Source organism: Indicator indicator, chromosome 15 (genome assembly GCF_027791375.1).
Source record: "Indicator indicator isolate 239-I01 chromosome 15, UM_Iind_1.1, whole genome shotgun sequence".
NCBI lineage: Eukaryota > Metazoa > Chordata > Aves > Piciformes > Indicatoridae > Indicator > Indicator indicator.
In genome coordinates this window covers 17,312,154-17,337,086 of record NC_072024.1, presented here as the reverse complement: position 1 = coordinate 17,337,086, position 24,933 = coordinate 17,312,154, and the positions used below count along the sequence as shown (strand labels likewise).

The 24,933-nt window shown below is 43.1% G+C and overlaps 1 protein-coding gene across 1 annotated transcript in view; it reads right to left on the bottom strand.

Annotated features, from left to right (window-relative positions):
- The window catches only part of NISCH (nischarin), a 32,459-nt gene extending 11,552 nt beyond the window's left edge, over window positions 1–20,907 (bottom strand). The window contains exons 1-12 of the mRNA XM_054387176.1: window positions 20,821–20,907; window positions 14,852–14,935; window positions 13,944–14,126; window positions 10,229–10,277; window positions 8,486–8,649; window positions 6,873–6,968; window positions 4,716–4,811; window positions 4,028–4,180; window positions 2,299–2,367; window positions 1,660–1,845; window positions 1,328–1,456; window positions 735–848 (exon numbers count right to left, since the gene is read on the bottom strand). Coding sequence (XP_054243151.1) covers window positions 735–848; window positions 1,328–1,456; window positions 1,660–1,845; window positions 2,299–2,367; window positions 4,028–4,180; window positions 4,716–4,811; window positions 6,873–6,968; window positions 8,486–8,649; window positions 10,229–10,277; window positions 13,944–14,126; window positions 14,852–14,935; window positions 20,821–20,907 — 1,410 coding nt within the window. The remainder of the gene's footprint in view (window positions 1–734; window positions 849–1,327; window positions 1,457–1,659; window positions 1,846–2,298; window positions 2,368–4,027; window positions 4,181–4,715; window positions 4,812–6,872; window positions 6,969–8,485; window positions 8,650–10,228; window positions 10,278–13,943; window positions 14,127–14,851; window positions 14,936–20,820) is intronic.
- Window positions 20,908–24,933: the final 4,026 nt, after the last annotated feature.

Genomic DNA, 24,933 nt, shown 5'->3' with positions numbered 1-24,933 from the left:
GTGCCAGCTTTCTTTCTGGAGAATGTGTGGTGTCACATCAGCTGAAGTTTCTATTTTCACAACAAGAATTCTACTAAGAATCAATTTAGAGAAGCCATTCTAGTCACTGGCTAATCACTGTACTGGCAAAAACCAGCAGCAAGTTTCACAAACCACAAGAGAATAACAACTATTTCTACACTGTAGGGACAGAACAGGTTCTGATAAGTTTATCACCAAAATAAGACTAACCAACAACACACACAGGCAGACATGAGAGGAGGAAAGGAGGTTTCAAGATCTCTGCTTATTTCCCACTGCTAAATACCCACAAGAAGAAAGTTTGGGAAAGTGATTTCAGTACTCTGCAACACAAACAGTAAAAGCATACCTCTGTAGTATTTGTAAAAGATGTAAGAGATGGATGGAAAGGTCACCTGCACATTCATGGTATACACCATTAACTGCACATTTGTGGTGTACACCATTAAGTCATTTTATCTTTTCCTCCCACTTTCTCCCTCCCAAGCCAGCACAAAAAGAAAGGTCAGATAATCCTTGAAATGACACTGAAAGCCAAATAGGAAAGAGGCAACATAAAAACTTCATGCCACATTAAAGCAACAAAGAAAGCACAAATGCTTCAATGCTAAGGAATTTTTGCTGAATTCTGCTTAATTCTATTTTGTAGAAATATTTTTGTCAGCTGTTTTTGCACACAGCACATTCTACTCCTCTCACAGAACCAAACTCACCTTTTTATCAGAGCTGCTCAGTTTGTATTTCACCTCCTTTGCTTTTTGAATAGCTTTTAACACTTCCACAGTGTCTAGTTCCTTCTCTGTGGTAACGATGTTATCCAAACAGACCTACAAAAGAAGTGTAAAAGCATCTAAAAATATTGGAAAGGCAGCTCTGCAACTCTATTAATGTAATAAAAAATTAGCTTATCTTAATGCACACTATGTGCATCTTTGTAACCATTACACAAAAACAATTATCAGACTTTGCTTTAACATAGGAATTTAACTCAAAGATGCTCAGAAAGCTGTTAACAGCCTCCTAGCACAACTGTGTTTCAATTGCCACCCAGTGAAGACAGGGTTACCTTTCATTTAGATCCAGAAGCACAGTCAAATAACATTAATATGGTTTCATCCTCTTAAGACCTTCTCCAGTGCACACCGAAAACTCCTCAGCTTTTTCAAACATCTGCACTACTTTTCTTACTGGGCTTAAGAAGTTTTGGGTTTGTTTTTGTCTGCTTGTTTTGGGTTTATTTTTGTTTTGCTCTTTTTTTTTTTTCCTCCAAATGTCAGTTTCCAAAGAGAATTGCATCATGACTTACCTCTGAGGCCCTGTCCCCAAACTGAGCAAGCACCTTGGTGCGGTAGTCAGGGATGATGCTCAGTGGGTTGCTGGACAAGATCACTTTTTCCAAGCATGGCAGGTTTCCTATGTTTTTTACTTCATCAATCTGAAAGGTTTTGAACAAAAGGGTAAATACAGCCTAGCTAAATGAAAACAAGCATCCAGACTGAGCATTTCCTGTTTAAATTACATATGTACAACCAGAAAAAAAAACACTACAGCCACTTCTAATTGTCTGCAGTTTCACCCACTTGAAGAAATTGCTAAAGCACAATTCAATGAGAGACCAGAAATTAGCAGTTTAGTTACCTGATCTATTTTGTTGTTGCTCAGATCCAAGTTGACTAATGAGTATAGTTTGTTAAGACCACACAGCCTTTCCAGCTGATTTCCTGCTAAATTCAGAGTTTTGATGTTTCCCAGTTTTGTGTGAACACCTTCTAGCGATGTAAGTTTATTGTAGGATAAGTCCAAGTGAACAAGGTTGTAGAGATGCTACAAAACCACAGAAAATCCATGTCATACACCAACTCACTACAATCAAACAACAGGAATTGTAGCTTGCCCACTTCTGTGCAACAGTTTTCATGCTGGATGCTGTCTAGTGTGAGAAACATGACACAGTTTTTTCATTACACAGGTTTGAGCTTTGGAGAAATGAAGCTTCCTCAACTGTATTTTGCCCAACCCAGAGATGCAGCTGGCAGCAAATTAATGTAGTTAAGACCTAAATATTTTATCAATAACATCAAAGAAATGAAAATACCCAGAGCAAGTAAGGAACGGACCATTAAGAGTGCTTTATGCTACGAAGGATAACCTGTTTGGGTTTATATTAGTCTCCACAAGGAAGATGAGCAACGAAATTCTGAAGCAAGAAAACCTACATTCCAAGGTCTCAGGCAGTCTGAGGGGAAAAAAAAAGTCACCTTCAAAAGCATCACTTACTTGTAAGTTTTCTACCAGAGACACCCCATTGTGGCTCAAATCCAGGAATTCAATCTTCGGAATTAATTTCTAGAAAAGGAAGGGGGAAAAGCCTGCGTCAAATGCCCCTGAGCTGCTCCACCAAAGCCTGTGTCAAACGCCCCTGAGCTGCTCCACCAAAGCCCTGCGGCAAACCGCCCCCTGAGCTGCTCCACCAAAGCCTGCGTCAAACGCCCCTGAGCTGCTCCACCAAAGCCTGTGTCAAACGCCCCTGAGCTGCTCCACCAAAGCCTGTGTCAAACGCCCCTGAGCTGCTCCACCAAAGCCTGTGTCAAACGCCCCTGAGCTGCTCCACCAAAGCCTGTGTCAAACGCCCCTGAGCTGCTCCACCAAAGCCTGTGTCAAACGCCCCTGAGCTGCTCCACCAAAGCCTGTGTCAAACGCCCCTGAGCTGCTCCACCAAAGCCTGTGTCAAACGCCCCTGAGCTGCTCCACCAAAGCCTGTGTCAAACGCCCCTGAGCTGCTCCACCAAAGCCTGTGTCAAATGCCCCTGAGCTGCTCCACCAAAGCCTGTGTCAAATGCCCCTGAGCTGCTCCATCCAGCTGCAATTCCTTCACTATCAGCTGACCAACAAGCAAATGAAAGTCTCTTTTCTCAGTTATTGGTAGTAAGGAATGACCTAGGGCAGAAAGTTGTATCTTGCTCACAAGAAAATCAGGTGACTCTGAGGGGCATAGTTAAGTTTGTTTGAAATCTGGATTCTCACTGCAGATAAAAAAGTAGCTCCTAGTGAGGCCCATTAACTATAGAACAACCTCATTAGCAGGTGTTTCAATCTTACCAACCAGGCTTGTCTTACACAAACCTAGACAAAAGATGTTACCAAATCCAGAGCAAGGTCAGACATCTGCTGAGTTTTGATGGTACCAGCCAAGCGTTAGCAGCTCACACACCTCGCTCAAATACACACTTGATCCCAGAAAGCCTTGTGGAGAATTCAAACCTTGAATCTGATGATGAATTTTGACATCAGTGTATTTGCATCTGCTTTATTTCAGGTGTAATGTCACCAATGACTTGCCTCGTAGGTAAGGCCTGGACTCAGACCTGAAGAACTTTAAGTCTACCTCACAATAAATCCTGAACAAGAAAACTGTGCTCAGGTCCATGATCTCTAGCTCAGCTACAGACTATTTCCTACTGCACAAGAGCAGTTTAAGAAAAAAAAATTATGTTCATATTGACCTGTTCTTGTGATGAATGAGAATTTTTCCCTTAATTTATGAAACGTAGTTCTCAGGTACTGGCAAAATACTCTGTGTTCTTAATATTATTTTGATGTCAAGGAGGCTGTCAGCAAGTCACAGATTTTTAAACACACAGAAAGCTTCAGCCTTGACCAAACTCCAAAGCTGAGCCCAAGAGGTGTTTTGATCTTTTTCCAACACCCTCCCTCCATTTGGAAGTGGCCTAAAGCCAATGCAAACAGCAAAAACATGTTTCCAAGTCAGTGTTCATAGAAGTGTGGCTGACAGAACACAGAATGACAAAGTCTTCTCCTTGAGCTTAAAGAAAACATGTTAGTAGTAAAGGAGAATATCCCCTAAGCATTGACTTGGATAGCTAAGTAAAGCACAACTGAGAATTTTTCAGAAAAAAAAATAAAGCATGTGCAGAATGCCTGTTGTGTAACATGCCACAGAAGATCAGGCATCCTTTCCTTCCACAAATGACAGAGTGTTTCTTACCACTGAATCATCAATTTGAGAGATGCTATTGTGACTCATATCCAAAGTTGTTAAAGTTCTCCAAGTTGGAATTACTGCTGTCACTGGACAACTTGAAGTTGCACCCTCTGGCTCCCACTGATCAAACTCAGAAGCCTCAGGCACCAGGATTTCCTGTTTAAGACAAGGACACTAAATTATTAGCTTTCATTAGATGTAAGCATAACAGTTTTGAAAAGAATCCAAACAACCTTATGTAAGCATGGAAGATTTAAGCTTTACAATCACCTAAAGTTGTTAAGTTTTAAAATGTGAGCTGACTTGGTCAAAATTATTTTAGATAAACAGGGAGTTCCAATACTAGCAACAGATCCAAAGTGGGGAACGTGGAAGAACAGAGGGACTGTGAAAATTATGCTACTGGATATCTTTTGCCAAATCAAAGCCCATAAGACACAGGCACTTAGCTGGGGATGAGTAACAGAAGCACATTCCAGTATAAGCATCAGAAATGTGTCCCCATGAAGGATCACATGCGAACGTTTCCTCCACTTAAAGCTGAGATTCTGAAAGGTTATTAAACCCTTTCAGTTCCATGGTTTTAGAAGCAGAAAGTGTAAAAGGCAGTACAGACCCCAAATGAGTGTTTCCAGAACGTGCATGTTACTTTCACACCTGCTCTGAACACCCATCAGAAGCAGGAGCTCACCTTCATCGACGTTGCCGAAAAGCGAACACTCATTGTGGCCAGAGCATGTTTTGATGAAGTCAGTCCTTTGATAAGCTTTCCCCCACAATGACTGATCTGTTAAAAAAAAAAAAAAAACACTGTTACAAAGAAATGCTTCAACAGACAAACATGAGACACGGAAGAGACTGCTGAAAGCTTCAATAAAAAATTCTCTACCAATGTGGAAAGCAGTTACAGCACTCCCTTAAAATCTCCTGAGGTTATCAAGTTAGAAACACAAACACTTGTTAAAACTACAGCAAGAAATTAGAGATACACCCATAGAAATGTGAAGCTCAAACATTTATTTGACAGAACCACAGAGTGTCAGAGTTGGAAGGGACCTCAAAGATCATCCAGTTCCAACCCCCCTGCCATAGCAGGGACACCTCACGCTATATCAGGTTGCTCACAGCCCAGCCCAGCCTGGCCTTAAAAACCTCCAGGGATGGGGCCTCCACCACCTCCCTGGGCAGCCTGTTCCACCCTCATGGTGAAGAACTTTTTCCTAACATCCAATCTGAATCTATCCGCTTCTTGTTTTGCTCCATTCCCCCTAGTCCTATCACTACCTGAAGTACTAAAAAGTCCCTCCCCAGCTTTCTTGTAGGCCCCCTTAAGATACTGGAAGGACACAATAAGGTCTCCTCAGAGCCTTCTCTTCTCCAGGCTGAATAACCCCAACTCCCAGTCTATCTCAATAGGACAGATGAACAAAGCTGCTTCCCACTGAAATTCACAGAATCATAGAATGTTAGGGGCCAAAAGGGTCCTTGAAAGATCATCCAGTCCAAACGCGCTGCCAGAGCAGGATCACCTATACCAGGTCACATAGGAACACATCCAGGCAGGTTTTGAACATCTCCAGAGAGGGAGACTCCACACCCTACCCGGGCAGCCTGTTCCAGTGTTCAGTCACCTTCACAGTGAAAACATTTTTCCTCCTGTTTCCATGGAACTTCCTATGCCCCAAGTTCCACCCATCGCCCCCTGTCCTGTCATTGGGCATCACCAAGAAGAGCCTGGCTCCATCCTCTTGGCACTCACCCTTTACACATTTATAAACATGAATGAGGTCAGCTCTTAGTCTCCCCTTCTCCGAGCTAAAGAGCCCCAGCTCCCTCAGTCTGTCCTCATAAAGAAGATGTTCCACTATCTTAATTTTTGTAGCTCTGCACTGGACTGTTTCAAGCAGTTCCCTGAGTTCCTTCCTGAACTGAGGGTCCTAGAACTATACACAATATGACCTGGTGAGGCCACATCTGGAAGAGTAGAAGGGGAGGAGAACCTCTCTCAACCTACTAGCCACATCCCTTCTAGTACACCCCAGAATGGTATTGACCTTCTTGGCCACAAGAGCCCACTGCTGGCTCATGGCCAACCCTCCATCCACTAGGACACCTCCAGGTCCTTTTCCCCTTCACTGCTCTCCAGCAGGTCAGTCCCCAACTTATACTGATCCACAGGGTTGTTCTTTCCCAGGTGTAAGACTCTACACTTGCCCTTGTTGAATTTTATTAAGTTTCTCCCTGCCCAGCTCTCCAGCCTGTCCAAGTCTTGTTGAAATTGGATATTCTCTCTCTGAAAAGATCTGAGATGGTCAGAAGTGTATTTTATAACAGTTATTGAAGAACTTCTACCAGAAAGCCTGTTACTAGTGCTGAAATCAGACTGAAAAAACCCTGTAAATTATCAAGCAAGAAGCACTGCACCCAGAAGTACTTTCATAAGCTAAGTTAATGTCAGGACATTTTCACAAGTATTTGGTGATTTCCAAACAGAAAGTACTTTGCAAGAGATTTCATAAGAATCCATTTATTAGATCAAGGTGATTGAAAGCCACTCTGGTGTAGGTTTTGTGTGTATGCTGCACATCACATTGTTTTTGAGGACACAGTGCAAGCTGTTCTAACATTTGACATCCTCATTTTCAGGACTTGTGGGGAAAACCAAAAAACCCAAAGTACCACAAAAAACCAAACCAAACCACCAACCCTTTGTAAATGAAAACAGTCCTGAACACTGCACTCCCCATTCTGAGCACCAAATCAAAGCACACCATTACCAACTCAGATATATGCAGCAGACCTGGCACTCACAGAGCCTCTAAAACACTGAGCAGTATCTCAGCCGTACCTCGATTTGATGAAGTGACTTGAAAATTGAGAGATCAAAAGGCAAGAGATGCTCCTGAATGTTACTGGTTCCAAAAGGTCCCCCTGTTCCAGTCACCTAGTAATGTACATTGAAGAGTTACTGCACATAATCCAACTTGTCCTTGCTTCAGATTGTCTACACAGGCAACAACACAAATACAGCAGCTTGGAAAGACAGTCAAAGCCCCAACCAATTTTTCAAGTATGGAATGGTTCATGAAACTTGCAGAGTAACTCTTCAGGAAAAAAAGTTTGTTGCTCCAGGTAAGTGCATTGAGCTTGAATCACTGAACTTGAACTGCCACCTTGTGCTTGTATTTTGCAGTACATGGGACAGGCAAAAAAGCTACTGTGGGCAAGACCAGCCAAGCAGTCATCCTCAGCTGACTAAGCCAGAGCTGCATTCACTAAAAACTTCACAAAACATCAGAATCCTCCAAGACAGAACTGTCTTCAGTTCCACTAAAGGGATGAAGTTCAAGGCACTGAGAAGATGGATTTGAAGAAAACACTAGATATTGGAGCACATCTAATAAAATTGCATCTACTATTTCCATGTGGTCTCTGGATCCTGGCCTCAGAGCATGTCAACAGTATAAAAGATATACTAGTGGTTTTATTTATGTTTGCTGTTAATAGAATTTTGGGAGAAATCTCTCAAGTTTTTGATATATCACACAAGCTCTGAAGGATGTAAGCTCAGAGCACTCACAAGCACTCAGAAGGGCCAGAAATTACAAAGCTGGATCTTTATCTAAATGATGTACTCCTCAGCCAGAGAATCCTCTGTACAGAAAAATCCACACAGAGCATGGGAAAGTGAAAAGCCACAGGACCAGTCCAGCTGTGATTTAGCCTTCATAACTTCCAAGTCCTTCAGGGAAGCTTCCCCCAATCCATTACTTTGTTTCCCCTTGAACACACCACACAGTTAAAAGAAAGCTCTTCACAATTAAAGGGCTAAAAAAGTCTTTAAGCTCTAGCAAGCACCATTAAAAAAACATTACTCAAAGTCCTTCCAGTTCAATTATTTGTTAGGAAAAAGAACAACCTGACTGCAGACAGAAATGACCTGTTCAGAGGCCATTTTACATTTGTTCTGAAATAGTAATTTGTTTAGAATTTTTTTTGCTGTTGTTTTCTTGAGGGTTTTTCTGTGTTTGGTGTGTGGTTTGCAGTTTGGGCTTTTTTTTTTTTTTTTTTTTCCAAACAAAACCCTCCAAAACTTTCAGGTAGTCAAAAGTAAGAAGGGGCACAGGATTTTCTGCACATGTATACATACGCAGATACCCACAGTATCTGCAAAGACTGCAGACTCCCCATTCCTCCCAGCACCCACTAAGAGCCTGTGAGTGCATCTCCAGAGAGCACAGTTGAAGATGCCACACTGGAGAATCAACCTCTTTGCTAGAAAACTACCTGTGTATTGAAGGTGGGCAGAACAAACACCTGTGTAAGACTGACTTCTAAATGCTTGCAGGTGTTTCCTATCAGTGAAGTTTTTGTGCATTCAAACTAGACTTCAGAAGCGTGCTAAGAATCACAGCAGCCTGGCAGATACAGCATCTCTGTGTTTATGTAAGTATAACTCACCTTTAAATACTTGAGTCTACAAGTAAAATCCAGAATGTGACCTAGATCTGTCTTGGCATCTCCATTAGCACATGTAGGCTTCCCCTGCAGCAACTGCTGAGTGACAGCATATAACTGCAAGGGCCTGATGGTGAAGACTTCTCCAGCCATTAGCAGCTGCTCCCCTGAAAACCAGAAGATGATATCAAACAGTGCTGCAATGGTTACACAAGAGGAAATGCTACATGGAAGATCTAATGGTAGAGATTTAATGTTTGTCATTTGTACTCTAATCTTATGACTGAGGTACCAAAACAATGGCTTTTTGCCACTTTAAACTAGAATGACTGAATTAAGATTTTTTTTTTTTTTTTAAACACCAGAATAATCTAGGTGTTCCAATGGGGTCTCATAAATGCTTGAGGCTCCTAAAACTACTGATGGTAACTTTCCCTCAGTCTTAACAGGGCTGGAGTCAAAGTTCATGTACACAATTTAAGCAGCTAAACTTTTTCCAATACATCCCTAAGTTGTTTAGTAGTTAGCACCTACTCTATTTAGAAAAAGCAGTACCTGCCATCTACAAAACAGACCTGAAATCTTTTGCAATACTGCCTAAAAATAAGAATTGCAGCAAGTATGCTTTTCCTGGAGAATATGAGGAGACTTTCACCACACTAATACCAATGCAAACTCCCAGAACAGGAAATTCATTACCTGGTAATACTATTTCTAGAATCAAATGCTATTGTCAAAGTAGGAAACAGCATCTGAAATCCTCTCTGAAAGCACTGGGAGAGTTAAGGTGGGCTACAGCAGTCAGAACACACACATGTGGCATTAATCTCTCCATTTATGACACTAGTTTGACTTCATGGACAAGAGAGCATCAGCTTTCATAAGCAGACTTCTCAGAAATGCTCTGAGAAGTAAAATTCCTTTTGAATGCATTTGGGACAAGTCCAAGAGTCCAGCTGGACATTACTGGAAGGCTACACTAATATGGAGCAGTCAAATATGAATGATTCTGGTATCTGTAAAACTATAGGCACTACACAAGCAGGAAAGATTTCTTTAGGAGATTCCTTAAAATCATCCAAAATTTGCTGCATGGATCCTGTAAAACAGCTTCACCTGAAGTGAATTATGCCAGAGCAGTCTGAAATGGCACACTGAAATTTTCCCAAGGCAACTGGAACTCTACAGCAGCATCTAGCATGTCCTTATAAGAAACAGCACAGGTTAATCATTCCCATGCCTCCTGCTGTTAACAGACCAGTCAGAACTGTTGCAGTTACAGTAAGTGCACATCATTTTCATCTGCCAGCCTCAGAAGAAAACATTCTTTAATTAACTGACCACAAGTCTCATTATTGCTTAATTGTGGAAGAACAATACTAATGTAAAAAAAGTTTCCTTACAGGTTACACTCAAATATACCAAGAGGGAAAGCTTAACAAAAGCTTCTGATCACCAGTGCCACATCCTAGCCTTTAAGGACACCAAGTAGTAGGCCCTTTCCAAAACTTAAATTCACCAATTTCTTCATTTTGTTTCCAAACATAGCTGCACTAACACTACAGCTCCTCCCAAAATGCAGCTTGAGTCAAAGCACTAACACCTGGGGGGAAAAAAAAAGTGAAGATAAAGAAAAACATTTCAAAGCTGCATATGGAAGATTCAGATCTGCCAGTGTCTGAAGATGAACTAATCACAGCGTATGAATATTTAACACTGCCAGCTCAATTCTTGCAAGATCCTTACCTTTGTGGAAGAGCTCTTCAGCCAATGCAGCAGTGATGCCATTGATCTCCTGCAAGGAATAAACCATTGCAATTGAGTGTAATTTACATACTTATGGTTCCAATTTTCCAGTGTGTACCTCTGCTGCAATATCCTTTTTGCTGTGGCACAGAACTTTTATTTTAAACAGAAACCAGCTGTGACTGTGTCATGGATTTCTTTGTAACCTGAAAATACTGCCTAAAAATTACCTGGAATTATTTAATTTCACACAATTCTCATTTCTGAGATGGAAGATGCTGAACTACATTTGAATAACTACATCCTGCACATATTAGACACAGCAACTAGAGCAGCCGTTACTAGCCATCATTACCCAACTTGAACAAGAGCAAGGTTTTGAAGAAACACTAAAAGAAGTATTGTTCAAGTTTTAACTTTTAAGACTCACCTAAGGCATCAAGCACTCTGCATTTCCCCAGAATATCACTGATACATGGAAAAGTTTAGATGAACAGGTCTACAGGGCAGAAAAGATCTACAAAAAGTCCTCTGGACTTGAATTTTATTATGCTTGCTGCAGATTAATTTAGAAGCCCCTTTCTTGACCCTCCAAATTCTCTAGTTTGAAGCCATAGAATCATAGAATGGTCTGGGTTGGAAGGGACCTCCAAAGATCATCTAGTCCAACCTCCTCTGCAGTAAGCAGGGACATCCTCAACTGGATCAGATTGCCCAGAGCCCCGTTGAGCCTCACCTTGAATATCTCCAGGGATGGGGCCACAACCAACCTCCCTGGGCAACCTGTTCCAGTGTTCCACTACCCTCATGGTAAAGAACTTCTTCCTAACATCCAACCTAAATCTGCTCTTCTCTAGTTGGAAGCCATTGCCCCTTGTCCTATCACTAAAGGCATCCTATCACTCTGGTCTCTTCTCTGTACTTTTTGTAGGGCCCCTTCAGGTACTGGAGGTCATTATTAGGTCGCCCTGGAGCCTTCTCCAGGCTGAACAACCCCAGCTCCCTCAGCCTGTCTTCATAGCAAAGCTGTTCCAACCCCCTGATCATTTTTGTGGCCCTCCTCTGGACTTGCTCCATCAGGTCCATGTCCTTCCTGGTGTTGAGGGTTCCACCTTTCTGGACCTACCCAGGTCCTCAACCTCTGTTCCAGGCACCAAAAGCTCCAGAAAGAAAGAAAAATGAGAAGGATTTTTCTTTCTTATCTAAAGGTCCATGAAGATCAGTACATGCATTTTATCTGGGCATACTTTTCTCTACAAAAAGCAAACTCTCTGGGGAAGTCTAGAAATAGTTATGATCACATTTCCAACAGTTCTTTCTCAAAAGAAACCCCACACAACTGTGATAGTGAAGCTTCCCCTAGACACAAGCATCTCATCCAGATACTATGGATCATCACAACATGAATATTTGATGAGTTTACTTTGCTGACAAATCCCTCATGATTCATAACAAGGGAATAAATCCACAGGACATCTGCAGCACATAGCTCATCTCATCTGATGAAGTAAGCATTCTAGAAAAACATTCATCGTGTATCTGAAACCCCACTCACAGAGGATGAACAAAGCCTCCACATCAGTTTTGAGAACAACAAGCTAGAAGATGCATTCCAAATGAAATTTAACAATTCCAGCTCTCATTTAAATAAGCCAATTGAACTCATTTGGCATGCACAGACTTGATTGAAAACTATACTCTGTATCCCTTTCGTCATCTGGGACACTGAATAATTTTATTTTTTTTACATTTACAATTGAAACATGATTATGACTTGGCCTGTTCAGGGAAAAAAAAGCAACTCTATTGCTCTCTCTACAAGAGACCTCTGTCTTAGCTCTAACCACTCATATGCATTAAACCAACAGAAGACCATTGTTTGCAGGTGTCTCTGAACAGCAGTTTGTGGTTACTCAATTTTTTTCTTTTAGAAGCTATCTGTAAGTTAACAAACCAAGTTAGAGATGAAAAGGTGTAAGTGCACAAAAAAAAGCATCCCTGTATCACTGCAGACACCCTGTTCAATGTTGAAGTGGCTTTGAAGTGGTTTTAATGTATTCATGATAGGTGTTTCTACTTCATTTAGTTCTATTAACCTGGGAAATAAAATTAAATAATCCCTACTCAAAGTACTACAAATAAGAACAGACAAAACATATTGCAGCCTGCCTATATAAACCAGTGAGGCAGTATCAGGGACAATGGCTCAAGCATGCAGAGGCTGTCTGCTAACAAAGATATTTTATAAGATCAAAGTTCTGCAGGAAAGCATTTTCCAGTAGAATTGCTATGGTAAATATTTAGCTTTTCTGCTGAGTAACTATCTTTTTTCTGTAAATATTTAGAAGTACTCTGAAGTTCCAGGCAAAAACAATTGAACTTATGCCTCAAGAAAGACTCCTTTAAAGCAAAGAAATGCAGATTAAGCACAGCTTTGCTCTTAATACCCAAGTGCAGTTTACAAACAGTGAAGCATTCATATCCAAAAGATGATTTTTTTTTTAAAGTAAAAAAGGATGAACATTGCAGCAAGAGATAAAAAAAGAAAATAACACCACCAACAAAAAGTCTCAAGAATAAGGGAAGGACAAGGAAGAACTTCTGCCCGCATAAAACCCTCTCAAGTTACAGTTACAGTACTGAAACACTAACAAAACAGGTGTTTAAGAGACAGATTAGCCAAAGAACACAAACTCATTCAACCCCCTGAGGACTGGGAAGTTTGCTCCTGGACAGAGTTGTCCCTAAATTATCACACACCTTTTAAATACATTTAAAGCCTCTAACCCAGTTCAGAGGGCTTGGTCATGACAAACTAGTGCTGCTTGCTCAAATCTGCAGGCCCATAGCACACTGAAGTAAGCCTTCTACTGTTTATCTAAGCCAAACTCTAAAGCCTCATCAGGATAATTATGTTCATGAAACCTAACTAAAACAGGATTTTCTTTGTTGCTCAAGCTTAATTAACACATCTAATGGACCACTTGTGACTCATTTCTGAAGCCTTTACATGAAACCATGAAGGGACATCTCAGCACATCCCAAAGTAATTTCTGTTCCTCCTTTCCATTAAGTTCTCCAGTGCATTTCTCTTTACGAAGTCCATTCTTCCCCTTACAACATGATGCCATACTGCAGCAAGGCCTAATTACACACAAGAGACGAATGAACAAATTGCAGTCTGGACATGAAAGCAAGCCACTGCTTCTTACTTCAAGCACTCTTTACCATAACATTCTGTCTGCTGTCTGCAGTTATTCCTCCAGAGGCCACTCCATCATGGTGCTTCTCATGGAGAAGTACCATTTTTCTTCATCTGGGCTACTGGAGACTGTTCCAGGGTAAACCACAGCTCCAGCCATTAACCACTAAAGTAAGGGGGTGTGTGAATCAATTATGCAATGCTCCTCAAGGGAGCCAGCACTATCGACTTCAGCCTAAAAACCAATCCAGCTTCAGATTTATTCACAGCTTTCAACTACCCTGCAAGCACTCATTTTCTCCTCTTAGAGTCCCCACCCACACTACTTGCCAGCACTGCTGGAAAAAAAGAGGTGTCAAAATCTTTAAAATATGCTTTGTTTGTTACATTGTGTAAAATGCTGGCAAAAAAGCAGTTTCATCTATTTTGTGAGGATTCCATACAATTCTCTAAATCAGAGAAGCAGGGAAAGACACTTGGGTCTCCATTTCATATGCTAGAAACATAACTTACATATAAATGGAAGTGTAGGAAGTGTGACAAAACTTTTGGAGCAGTGACAGGGAACTTGATGAGCAGAGTTTGCAGGTAGACCTCTAATTCCTTTTGTCTTTTCTCCACCAGGCTTTTGGAATTTTTTCCAATAATCTTCTTAGGAGGTAATAGATTTTTATCTATTTTCTTTTCTGAAACAAGCTGAAAGAGAAAGACCAGACTTACTACGAGACTGAGACATCTGAACTTGCACAGAAGATGAAATGGAACACATCAAGAGCAAATTGCCTAATCTTGGCAAGATGGAAAGAAAAATGACCTCAGTAAATTTAGATGTTGACCTGAAAGCATTATGTATTTTCAGGAAGAACACTTTATCATAAAAACGATGAGAAGCTCAGTAATAGTTTTCTGAGTTTTCACAGTACCCCAGGACAGAATGTAACTAAGAAAAAAACAGAGTAACTGATGTATCTCTAAAAAAAAAAAAACAGTCCACTCTTGAATACTGTGGACTTCTACTTGAATACTCCTACAGTGCTGCTTTTAATCAGCACTAGTAAGCAACCACCGCAATGCTACTGTCTGAGGACAGTTTTACCACTCACTCCTTCCAGAAGTCTTTGCTCCAATCCAGCTTTCGACTACATGAGCATCTCTTGGAAAAACTTCTAATGACTGTCCTTAACTCTGCTCTCTTGTACAAGCTTCTGTCCAAGGCTAAAATTCTCCAGACCAAACTCAGTTGAAGAAAGGAATGTAACAGGGGCAAGTAATACCAGTCATAGGAAAAAGGATGTAGTCTGCAGTTCAGATGGTAGATATCATTCCTCTTTACTGAGTAAAGAATTTATATCCCATGCAACAAGCATACAGATTGCATAATCTTTCATAAGAGATCAAGGCCACAGCTTTACTATCTTTACCTTTTCATGCAGGTCATGGAAATCACTGTAGCGATGTTTGACTGTCCACTGATGATTGCCAACGCTGACCTGAATAATGTATACCTGCAAGGAAGAAATTAAAGTAAGAGAACTGCAAAACATTTGTCTTTATTTAAAGAGAAGCTGACTGCGCTGGTTAACATAGCACTCCATAGTGACTCTACACTTTTAAAGTAACAGTTAATTAAAAGCTAATCCAAATTTCTACAATGACTTTACTGATATAGGATGCCTAATCTCATTCACAAGGCTGCTCCAAAAACAAACACATGCAGACGCCCTGTAAAACAACAGCTTTTATTTTTGCAGCCCAGAGATTTATAACCAAGATCTAAGCTACTTCTTTCTGAAGGTTTTTGTTAAATTAGTTTGGTATTTAGAGCTACCCACAACACACCTGAGACAGCAGCATATATTCTTCAATCTACCAAGTTCCATGATGGGTGGAGGAACTTGGCAACCATCCTGCTGCCAATTCATTATTAAGCACAAATCTGTAGCTTAACCCTTCAGAAATCCAGACAAATCCTTTGGCTGGATGTTAACTGTTTTATTCCTTTTAGGGTAAAACACACAAACCAGCTGAGAATTGCAATTGTGCCCAAAGAACCAGTACCATTATCTGAAGCAACCTAACAATTCTTTGCAGACAAAAAAGTATTTTTAACCATGTATGTGCCAAGTAATTCAAGATTTTCATTGTAGGTGACTTCTCTGCAAGGCAGTCACAACCTGCCTTTGGATACATCAGAAAAGACATCCCAAAGAAACTTTACAAGTATAAAAGAAAACACAAACTAGAAACAAGGTTCAGCAAAACCAGTTTTACAGCTACTTGAAAATAACAAGTTAAATAAACTGTGTTATCCAACTCAACTATATTCCTTGGGGGAAAAACACAAAACAAGTCATAATCAAATCTTGAAAGCATTTCATACATGCTTACTACCACAGACCACACAAACCTGACTCATAACTGCCATGAGACTGATGCACATCTTGTTGCTAAACCCACTTGAGGAAACAAAAAGCATCAACAGTTTGTTTGTAACATAAAAGACCAGTTCCACTTATTGCTAGTAGAGACGGGGGAACTACCAAACGTTAAACAGAATACCACTTGCTGAACAAAACCCAAGTCCACCAGAGAACTGAATCAAGATGTCTGGTGCACACAGCAAGTGACACAGCAGTGTTTGGATGGGGACTGACGACACAGATGAATGCCTACAGAGAATCACAGTCTCAATTAAGGCCTGCGTCTGCCTTCCTGTCATGTTGTGTTGGGAAACAGCAGATGATTATTCACTGTGCTGGTAACAAACTAGAACAGGAATAACCTGAGTGTTCAAAAGCACCTCATAACGCTGAGGAAAGCAAGGAGAGACTCCAAGAAACAAGATGACTAAAGTTAGAGCTAACGGGGTACTACATTTAGAAGCCATAATAAGAAGAGTAGATCTTTTTAAGAGCTGATTGTGCTAAGTTAAGGCAGATCAAGCAGTACAGCTAAATGCAAGACAGACTGAGGGAACAACACACAAACCCTCTGATTACACTGAAAACAGGGTAAACTTCACAGCTCACCTGAGGAGATTGGGAAGGAATGCCCCTCCTCTCTGTATAAAATACAGTCAGAATAAACATATAACAAAGGCTTTGTATCCTTTTGCTAAAATAACAAGCACTGACCACTCCTAGAAACAAAGCACTGAGCCAAATGGATAGTTTGGTCAGGAAAACACCCATTAAAGTGAGTCTTTACATGCATTGATAACATTCCTCAAGTCTTTAGAAAGCCAGAGGCAAATGCAGTCAGAACTGGCTGTACATATTCCCCCTGCAAACAGCATCAGTGTGCAGAAGGACAGCAACTGATTTGACATCAATCCACAAGCTGCCATTATCTTTAACAATAAGCACAAATGCAATACGCTTATGTGCTCCAAAAACTTGCTTCAGTACAGAAATAAATCACTCGAAAGCAAAAATGAGCAATATATAAGTGTCTATAAAAAAGCCAGATATCTAAGTACACTGTCAATTAATTGAGTGCACTAACCTGACAACGCTGACAGTTTTAAGTTAAGACTCTTCAATGACTGCCTACCTGTCAAGCCAACTGCTAGAAGGCATGGATGGAAACATGATGAAATTCTCTCCCGCTGCACTGTCTTCCAGACATAATATACCATCTGAAACATCCATCCCTATTTATGCCATAAACTCCATTTCTACTGAGGAAAAAAAAAACGCACAAGTGTTTGCATTTGCAGGTTTTCCTGCTCCCCCTGGCTCCACCAAACTCTTCCTTCTGCGTAATACATTTTGTACACTTTTCTCTAAAGCAGCTGTTTCTGCTTTGCAGAGTGGTTAACACATCAGCAGCGATGTATATTCTCATGATTTTCTAATTTGTCACTTCAGACTCTCTGCAGTTAAGTGCACACATCACTAGGCAGTTTGCCTTGCTATCCCTAAATAAAGGTGAAACATTTACTACCATTTTTCTTTAAGATGTGTAATTTTAAAAGCAGCTGTTCAATGAACAGCAGTGATTCCAGACTGCCTGCACACATCACAAAACCACACCCAGCTGGTTTTACATGGAAATCTTGCATTTCTAGAGTCCTTCTCATCCAACTTCATACTTCAGCATTGCCAACAAAGAGACAAGTACCTCACTTCACAAATGACAGGCAGAGCTGCCCATAGAAGCCTGGGACACAGGTGTGACTAAAGCCAGTAAGTCCCAAATTCCAGAGCAGTGATGCAACAGCATCTCCTCCTCAAGCAGACTGTTTACACCCGTTCAAGGAAGCCACAGTATTTCTTTAAATATTAAAGGTAGCATTTATATTAAAAACAGCTGCAAAGTGACAGGAAAAGCAGGAAGGCAATTCTAGGCCAAACAAATGCACAGCAGGAAACAAATGAAGCAGCCTTGAGGCCTTCTAGCAACCAGCCAGTCTTCAGTCAGCATCTAGCTGGACTACTAGTACATGCAAGAGAAATACCTAGTACAAGTGTTCCTAGTTTTCTAGCCCAACAGAATAAAAATTACCAACTGCATTTTTTTAATGTTGAATTTATCATTACCTTGCCTCCCACTCTAACAACTACAAGAAGAATCACACATTTTAAGAGTACCTTCAAAATGACACAGAACTGTGGGCCTCCCTGTTAAATTTCACAGGATTTAATCTCACAACTGTCAAATGGATGTCATTAAGTCTTCTGCTGTTGAGATTACAAGCTATGAAATAAAGAGTACAGGGGGAAGCACACATGGCATAAGAAAAACAACACTTTCAAATACTAGGGTGTAAATAGGACAACTGCCACCATAACTCCATTGATAAAGGTGCAACTTACCACTGCTGCATCTCCTCTCATCTTTACCAGATCTGACTTTCATACCATTTGACTTCTTCACTTCTGCCCTGGTACAGGTCTTTATCCTGTCCTTAAGTACAGGACACTAATCTAAATTGGAACACTAAACAACTGCTAAGTTTAGTAGAAGCTTTCACCTTGTGAATAAATTCATACCATTTCTTTTCATTTAAAGATCTGTTCCTACATTTCTCATGTATTAAATCTATCTCATACAAACCGGCTGCAGGCTTGCAGTTTCAGGTTTACACAAAAAAATACAGCAAGAGAATCAAAGTATGTCCAAATACTGGTAAATCTTGCCTTTCAGACACCCTCCCAAGAAAAATGACATTAAAATCACATGGTATTTCCAGAACTGTATTCATTTAAGGAAAAAAAAAATAATCTAGCCTTGAAAAAAAAAAAAAAGCTTCCTTGGGCTTAGCTGCAGCAGCTTAAAATGCTATCTCCAACTACCAGCTGATGTGTTGAACACTACCTGCAGCAAAGCTATATTGCCTGAACCACAGCTCAATCTAGCACATTAATGGCATCACCAAAGGAAGGCTGTACCACAATACACATTTGCAGGCTGGAGTAGCAAAGTAGCTATCACTTCACCTCCTGTGTCCATAAACTCCAGTGGAATCATGGGGAAGATAATATTTTGACATTTTCTTAATTCAAGTGACTTAACTTTCTCACTAGTGTTGTAATAGGATGAGAGGGATGGATTTAATCTTGAGGAGAATAGATTTAGATTAGAAATTAGAATGAAATTCTTTACAGTGAGGGTGGTGAGACACTGCAACAGGTTGCCCAAGGAGGTCGTAGATGCCCCCTCCCTGGAGATTTCAATGCCATGCTGGATGAGGCCTTGAGCCTCATGGAAGGTGGAAGGTGTCCCTACCTATGGCAGGCAGGTTGGAACTAGATGATCTTTAAGGTCCCTTCCAACTCAAACCATTCTGTGATTTACTTGGTATGGCCAAGCACTACTGAAAACTGTCAACACCAAGACAAACACTGCTGAGTGTCGGTTCATGTCTGACAGGAATGTTTCCAGTTGCCATGCCACAGGTAGCAGCACACTTTTCAGCAGATCAGGAGCTGTGAAAACCAACTTGCTTAGGGGATGAACCACATCCTAACACAGAGAGCAGGACCACCTCAATAGCAGCAGGACCATTGCTGTGAATGCACATCCTGCAGCTAACACAACAGAAGGAGCTGATGAAGTTTTCAAGAATTTATATAAAGCGTCTAACCAACTCCTTCACTGAACACTCATGGCAATGTTGTCTGCAAATATGGCTACTCATCTCCTCCCTGACAGTCATTCCTACACCATGGTGTTTCAAGGGTTATTAACTGGAAAGAAGTTAGGCCCTTCACATACCATAGCTGTGCAAACGCTCTGTCCTATTAGAAACTCAGAAATCACTCTCCTGTTGCTCTGTTTTCTCTAGATACTTTCTCAGGGACAGTAACCTCAAGTATTACTTGTAACTATCACATAATTTTAGAAATATTTTCTTTCTAGACAATTGCTGTCCTTTGCCTTTTAGGTTTCCATAGCAGGAAGAAATCTGACACCATTATGTACAATCTTACCCCCAAAAAATACAATTGAAATCACACTACGGTAGAAGCAGAAAATATTTTTTAGTTATATAACTAAAGGGTGGTGTGCTTGAGATGTTTTCTGTCTGCAATTATGCTGAGGTTTGTTTTATGATGAGCTGCTTCCTGAAAAACAGACCAATTAACCCTTGGTAGAACACAGCCAGTTAAAAAACAAGTTATACATCAAAAAAGTAACTCATTCCCCAAACAACATCACTGGTGGTGATCTTTCCTTTTTTTTTTTTTTTTTTAAGGTAAGAGAAGAAGTGTCACACTTAAATAACCTGCTTTCCTCTGAAAATACAACTCGCTTTTCAACAGGGATTTCTACAGTATTTTCGCCCCTCAAAAAAATTTCCTACTATATTCAGTCCAGCTTTAAAAGATATGTTTATGCAATAATTTTTCATAACCATATGCACAAGTACATACATATACGTATATACTTATGGCCAAGAAAACGACATTTGCAAGCTCAGCCCCTACTACAACAGCAGCTCTCCCAAAGGGCTAAAGCTACGAGAAGCTCAGGCTGAGACCTGCAGCCTCGCTCCTATGCCACTCCGGGGCTCATTTCCCCGGACACCGTTCCTTCACCGAGGCAGAACCCGCTCGGAAACTTCTGCAAAAGATTCTCGCTCCGGCTTTAACGTGGGTACGAAACCTGGCCTGGAACTGCTGCCCGGCTCGCTCGGAGCCGGGATGGAGACGATGGCACTAAGCAGGAGGCAACGCAGCACCAAGCGCGGCCGCGGCCCGCTCGCCTCGGTACACCGCAGGCTGCCTGAAGCGAGCCCGCTCCTCCACACCTCCCCGCTTCGCTGCCACCATCACCCGCTTCCCAGCACGTCCCTCATGGCCACCCCACTCGCCTCCGCGGGACCCGTGGCACCGGCTCCGCGGGACCACCCCCCCCGAGATGCAGTCTCCCTCCAGCCCCGTACCGTGTAGGTGTCCACAAGCTCGGAACCCAGGACTCGGGCCTCCCGCGGGGGATCTTCGCCGTCCTCGCTCCCCGCCGCCGCTTCCATGATGCCGCCAGAAACTCAGGAGCACGGCTGCCGCCTGCGCTCACGCCGTTACAGCTCCTCTCCGGCTGCTGCCGCCACCGCCGCCCGCTGCAGCCCACAGCCCGACCTGCAATCCTACCACCGCCATCTTGCCCAAACCTCCCCTCAGGGTGCGGCTCGCCCCGCCCGCCACCTCTTTATTGGCAGCCGCCTGCCGGGGCAGGCTCGCGGCGCGCCACGGGGGCGGAGCTTGGCGCCGGAGAGGCGGGGCTTGGCGCCCGACAGGTGGGGCTGTGACCCATCCAGGCGGGGCTTGGACAGACTGTGCCGCGCATGCGCGTTAGCGCTCGCACGGCCGAGCCGGGTGCAGCATACGCCTGTGTAATGCAGCCCAGGGCTGTGAAATGCAACGTAGCGCTGTGCAGTGCAACGCCACACAGCCTTGAGTAATGCAATACAGTGCAACGCAGGGCTGTGCAATGCAACACAGGACTGTGTAATGCAACACATAGCCGTGTAATGCAACACAGGGCGTTGTAATGCAATTCAGGGCTGTGTAATGCAACATAAAACTCTTCAGTGCAGTGCTGAGCTGTAATGCAACACAGAGCTGTGCAGTGCAACACAGGACTGTGTAATGCAGCATGGTGCTGGGCGATACAATACAGCTCTATCCTGCGGCCCTGTGCAATGCGGTGCTGGGTATGTGTAGTCCCTGGCTGTACAATGTAGTGCTGGGCAGTGCCATGCTGTACAGCCCTGAGATGTGCAATGCCTGTCTATGTGGGCAGCTCACAGAGGTTCAGGCCTGTCCAGGATGGCTGAAGGCAGCTACAGATTGGTGCACAGTGCAGGTCTTGCAATGCAGGAAAGTGCAGCGCAAGTGGATACTAGCACAGGGTGTTTGAGATTGGACTGCAGAGGGAGAAGTATCTGCAGAAGGCTAATCTTCCTGACAGTGGTGTGATTATGCTGTGTTCATGAGCATCTGCACCTGGCAGCAGGACTGGCAGCATCCCAAAGCAGCACCTGCCTCAGCTGCAAACCGTTCTTGATGGAGATCTGCAGCCATTATGGGCTGCTAAAGGCCTGGACACTGTTGCCTTGGCCCAAGGCACCACTGCACTGGTGTTGTGACCAAATGCCTGGTGCCAGCTCAAAAAGGGAGCAGAGGAGCTGAGCTGGTGGACCAGACCTGCATGAACATGGCCCAGGACCTTAGGGAACCCAGAGTGAACTCAGGGTGTTGTTTGGGATGACTTCACTGACATTATGAACTTTGCTTACCTCAGTGCACTGCCAGCTGAGTATGGGAACGTGTTTCAAGCCTGCAGACGAATTTCCTTGGCAGAAGGGAGCAGAGGCAGTAACATTACAGGGAGCAATGCTTGGTGTATGGCAGATAAAACCAGGGATGGCAAACACACCTCTGAAAATGGAGCTGGATAAACCCATTTTGATTTTATTTTCACTGCAAAATGCTTTCCCTTGGTCAGAACTTAGCTGAAGGAGAATGTGTGTGAGGAGAAAACAGATGTAGTAAAGGCAGTCCAAAAGGGATTCCCTAGTGCTGCCCCATCAACAGCAGGAGCTGTTGCTGAGCTCAGTGTCTTGAAGAGATAATAAGTGATTTTTGGAATGCAACTTTAATTAAGCTGAACCTCCCATTTCCTTAATTAAATAACAATTTGCAGTGCTCACACATCTGACAGTCTTGGTCTGTCAGTCTTAATAGGTACCCTTCTCTCCCCAAAGCAGTTTCTGCCAGCAGGTGCCAAGGTGGCTTGTGGTGTGACAGCCCATCCTAGCTCCTGGAGAAGATTCTTCAACAGGAACAATGCAGCTAAGGAAGGAGGCAAATGGGGGCTCCTTCAGCTAAAAAACCCTCAGAGGATTATATGTGTAGCAGTAAATTAAAGAGCTTTGATTTCAGTGAGTCAGGGGACAGGGGAAGCTGGAGCGTTTTGCTGCTGTTCAGAGCCATGACAGAGTGCCCAAAGAGCTCTGCAAACACCCCTGACCTCAAATAAAACTGCAACTTAGTTGGCCTTCTGCTTTTTTATTTCCTTATATTTAACCTGAAAGATGCCTGTCTTTGTCCTGCAGTGGGTTATGACTGCCTGAAAAGCAAAACTTGATGTGAGGTTTTGGAGAAAAGAAAGTGCAGTAAACCTTTCTGCCTGTCTTGGTACCTTGGACTGACTGACAGGTGCAGTGGCACGTCGGAGTGCAGCCGAAGCCCCAGCTGGCAGCTTACCTAACCACAGCTACAGCCCATGTGCTGCTGGGCCTCCCTGTGCCAGATAAAGGGCACTTGTGCTGGCAGCCCTCCTCAGGCTATACACAGCCATGCTCCATCCTGCTGTGGATCTCACACAAGAGAAACAAGCAGGAGTAGATGGTTTTCCTCTGGACAGAGGCCCCAAGTTTCTCTACAAACCCTCAATTATTTTATCAGTAAACTGCTCCAGAGAGTCAGGAGATGCTGGAAAGTTTGACTCCTAGCACCAAGCATGGGGGTTGGCATGATGCCCCTCGCCTGCACCTCCCTCCCTGGGAGGAACAGTCACTTCTGACTGCCAGATGGATCTCATCCGTCCCTTCCAGGCATGACTCTGTTTTGCAAGTGTTTCCAGAAGTGTGGTTTTCCTGTGTCAGTATGCGTGGTGGCAGTGGCCCAGATTTCCCCTAAGCAGACAGAGACCCTTCCTCCTCATCCTAATCTGGATTTCATCCCAGCTGTCCAGGAGTGTGGCCGTGACCCATTGAAGGCAATGTCAGAGCTCCTGCTCCTGTCATGTATCGACCCTGGTTATATTCTGACACATCCCAGTGGCTGTTCTCGGGAGGATGACTCAGAACAGTCCTTGCCCTCTGCCATGGTGCCTGGGGCCAGCACCAGCTGGCCTGCTGTCTGTGCAGAGAATCCTGAGGGGAAGAAAACAGCTCGAGGCTGCAGTTTAGCCTTGGGACAGCACTTCCTTGGGGAGGTTTCTGTGGAGGTGCATAGGAGGGTTTGGGTGATGGTTCAGTGGTCCCCCATCCTAGCCTGTGCCCTCACCGAAAGACAGGCTCCAATGCCATTTAGCAAAATAACTACTGCCCCTGGCAGCTTGTTTTGCCTTTTCTGTGTTCAAGGCAACCAAAATAACTGTGATTAGAAAACTGTGACCTGGTAGCCGTCCCTGAGGCTTGGTGGGATGAATCCTATGACTGGAGTGTAGCAACAGGCTGGAGAGGTGGGCTGAGGAGAATCTCATGGGGTTCAGTAAGGCAAAGTATAAGGTCCTGCACCTGGGTCAGGGCAATCCTAGCTATCAATATATCCTGGGGGAATGATGAAATTGACAGGGATGTGAAAATGATCAGGAGACTGGAACACCCCACCTATCAGGACAGGCTGAGGGAGCTGGGAAGAGAAGGAGCCTGGAGAAGAGAAGGGTCCAGAAACAGGGACACCTAATATCAGCCTTCCATTACCTGAAGGGAACCTACAAGAAGGCTAGAGAGGGACTGCTTCCAAAGGCCTGTAGTGACAGAGTAAAGGTCAATGGTTTGAAATTAGATAAGGGTAGATTTAGGTTAGATGTTAGGAACAAGTTCTGCACCATGAGGGTGGTGGAACACTGGAACAGGTTGCCCAGGAAGGTAGTTGAGACCTCATCCCTGGAGACGTTCAAGGTTGGCATCAACAGGGCTCTGAGCAACCTGATCTAGTGGAGGATGCCCCTGCTTGACTGCAGAGGGGTTGTACTAAATGAGCTTTGGAGGTCCTGTCCAACCCAAGCCATTCTGTGATTCTATGTTCCAGAGCTGAAGACTAAGATACTTCAAAACTTAATGCCTTAAATACAACTCTTTTCCTTTTTATGGCATCTGCTATCCCTACACTGAGAAAAAGCAGAGACCAGCTGAAGCGTGGATAAAGCAAACCCAGTGGGAGCCTGCAGGATTGCAGCTCACAGCAGCCTCTGCAGCAAGTTAACCTCTGGGGACTGCAAAACCTGGAAAGCTGTGGTGTGGGGCCAGGGTGCTTCTTTTACTAGT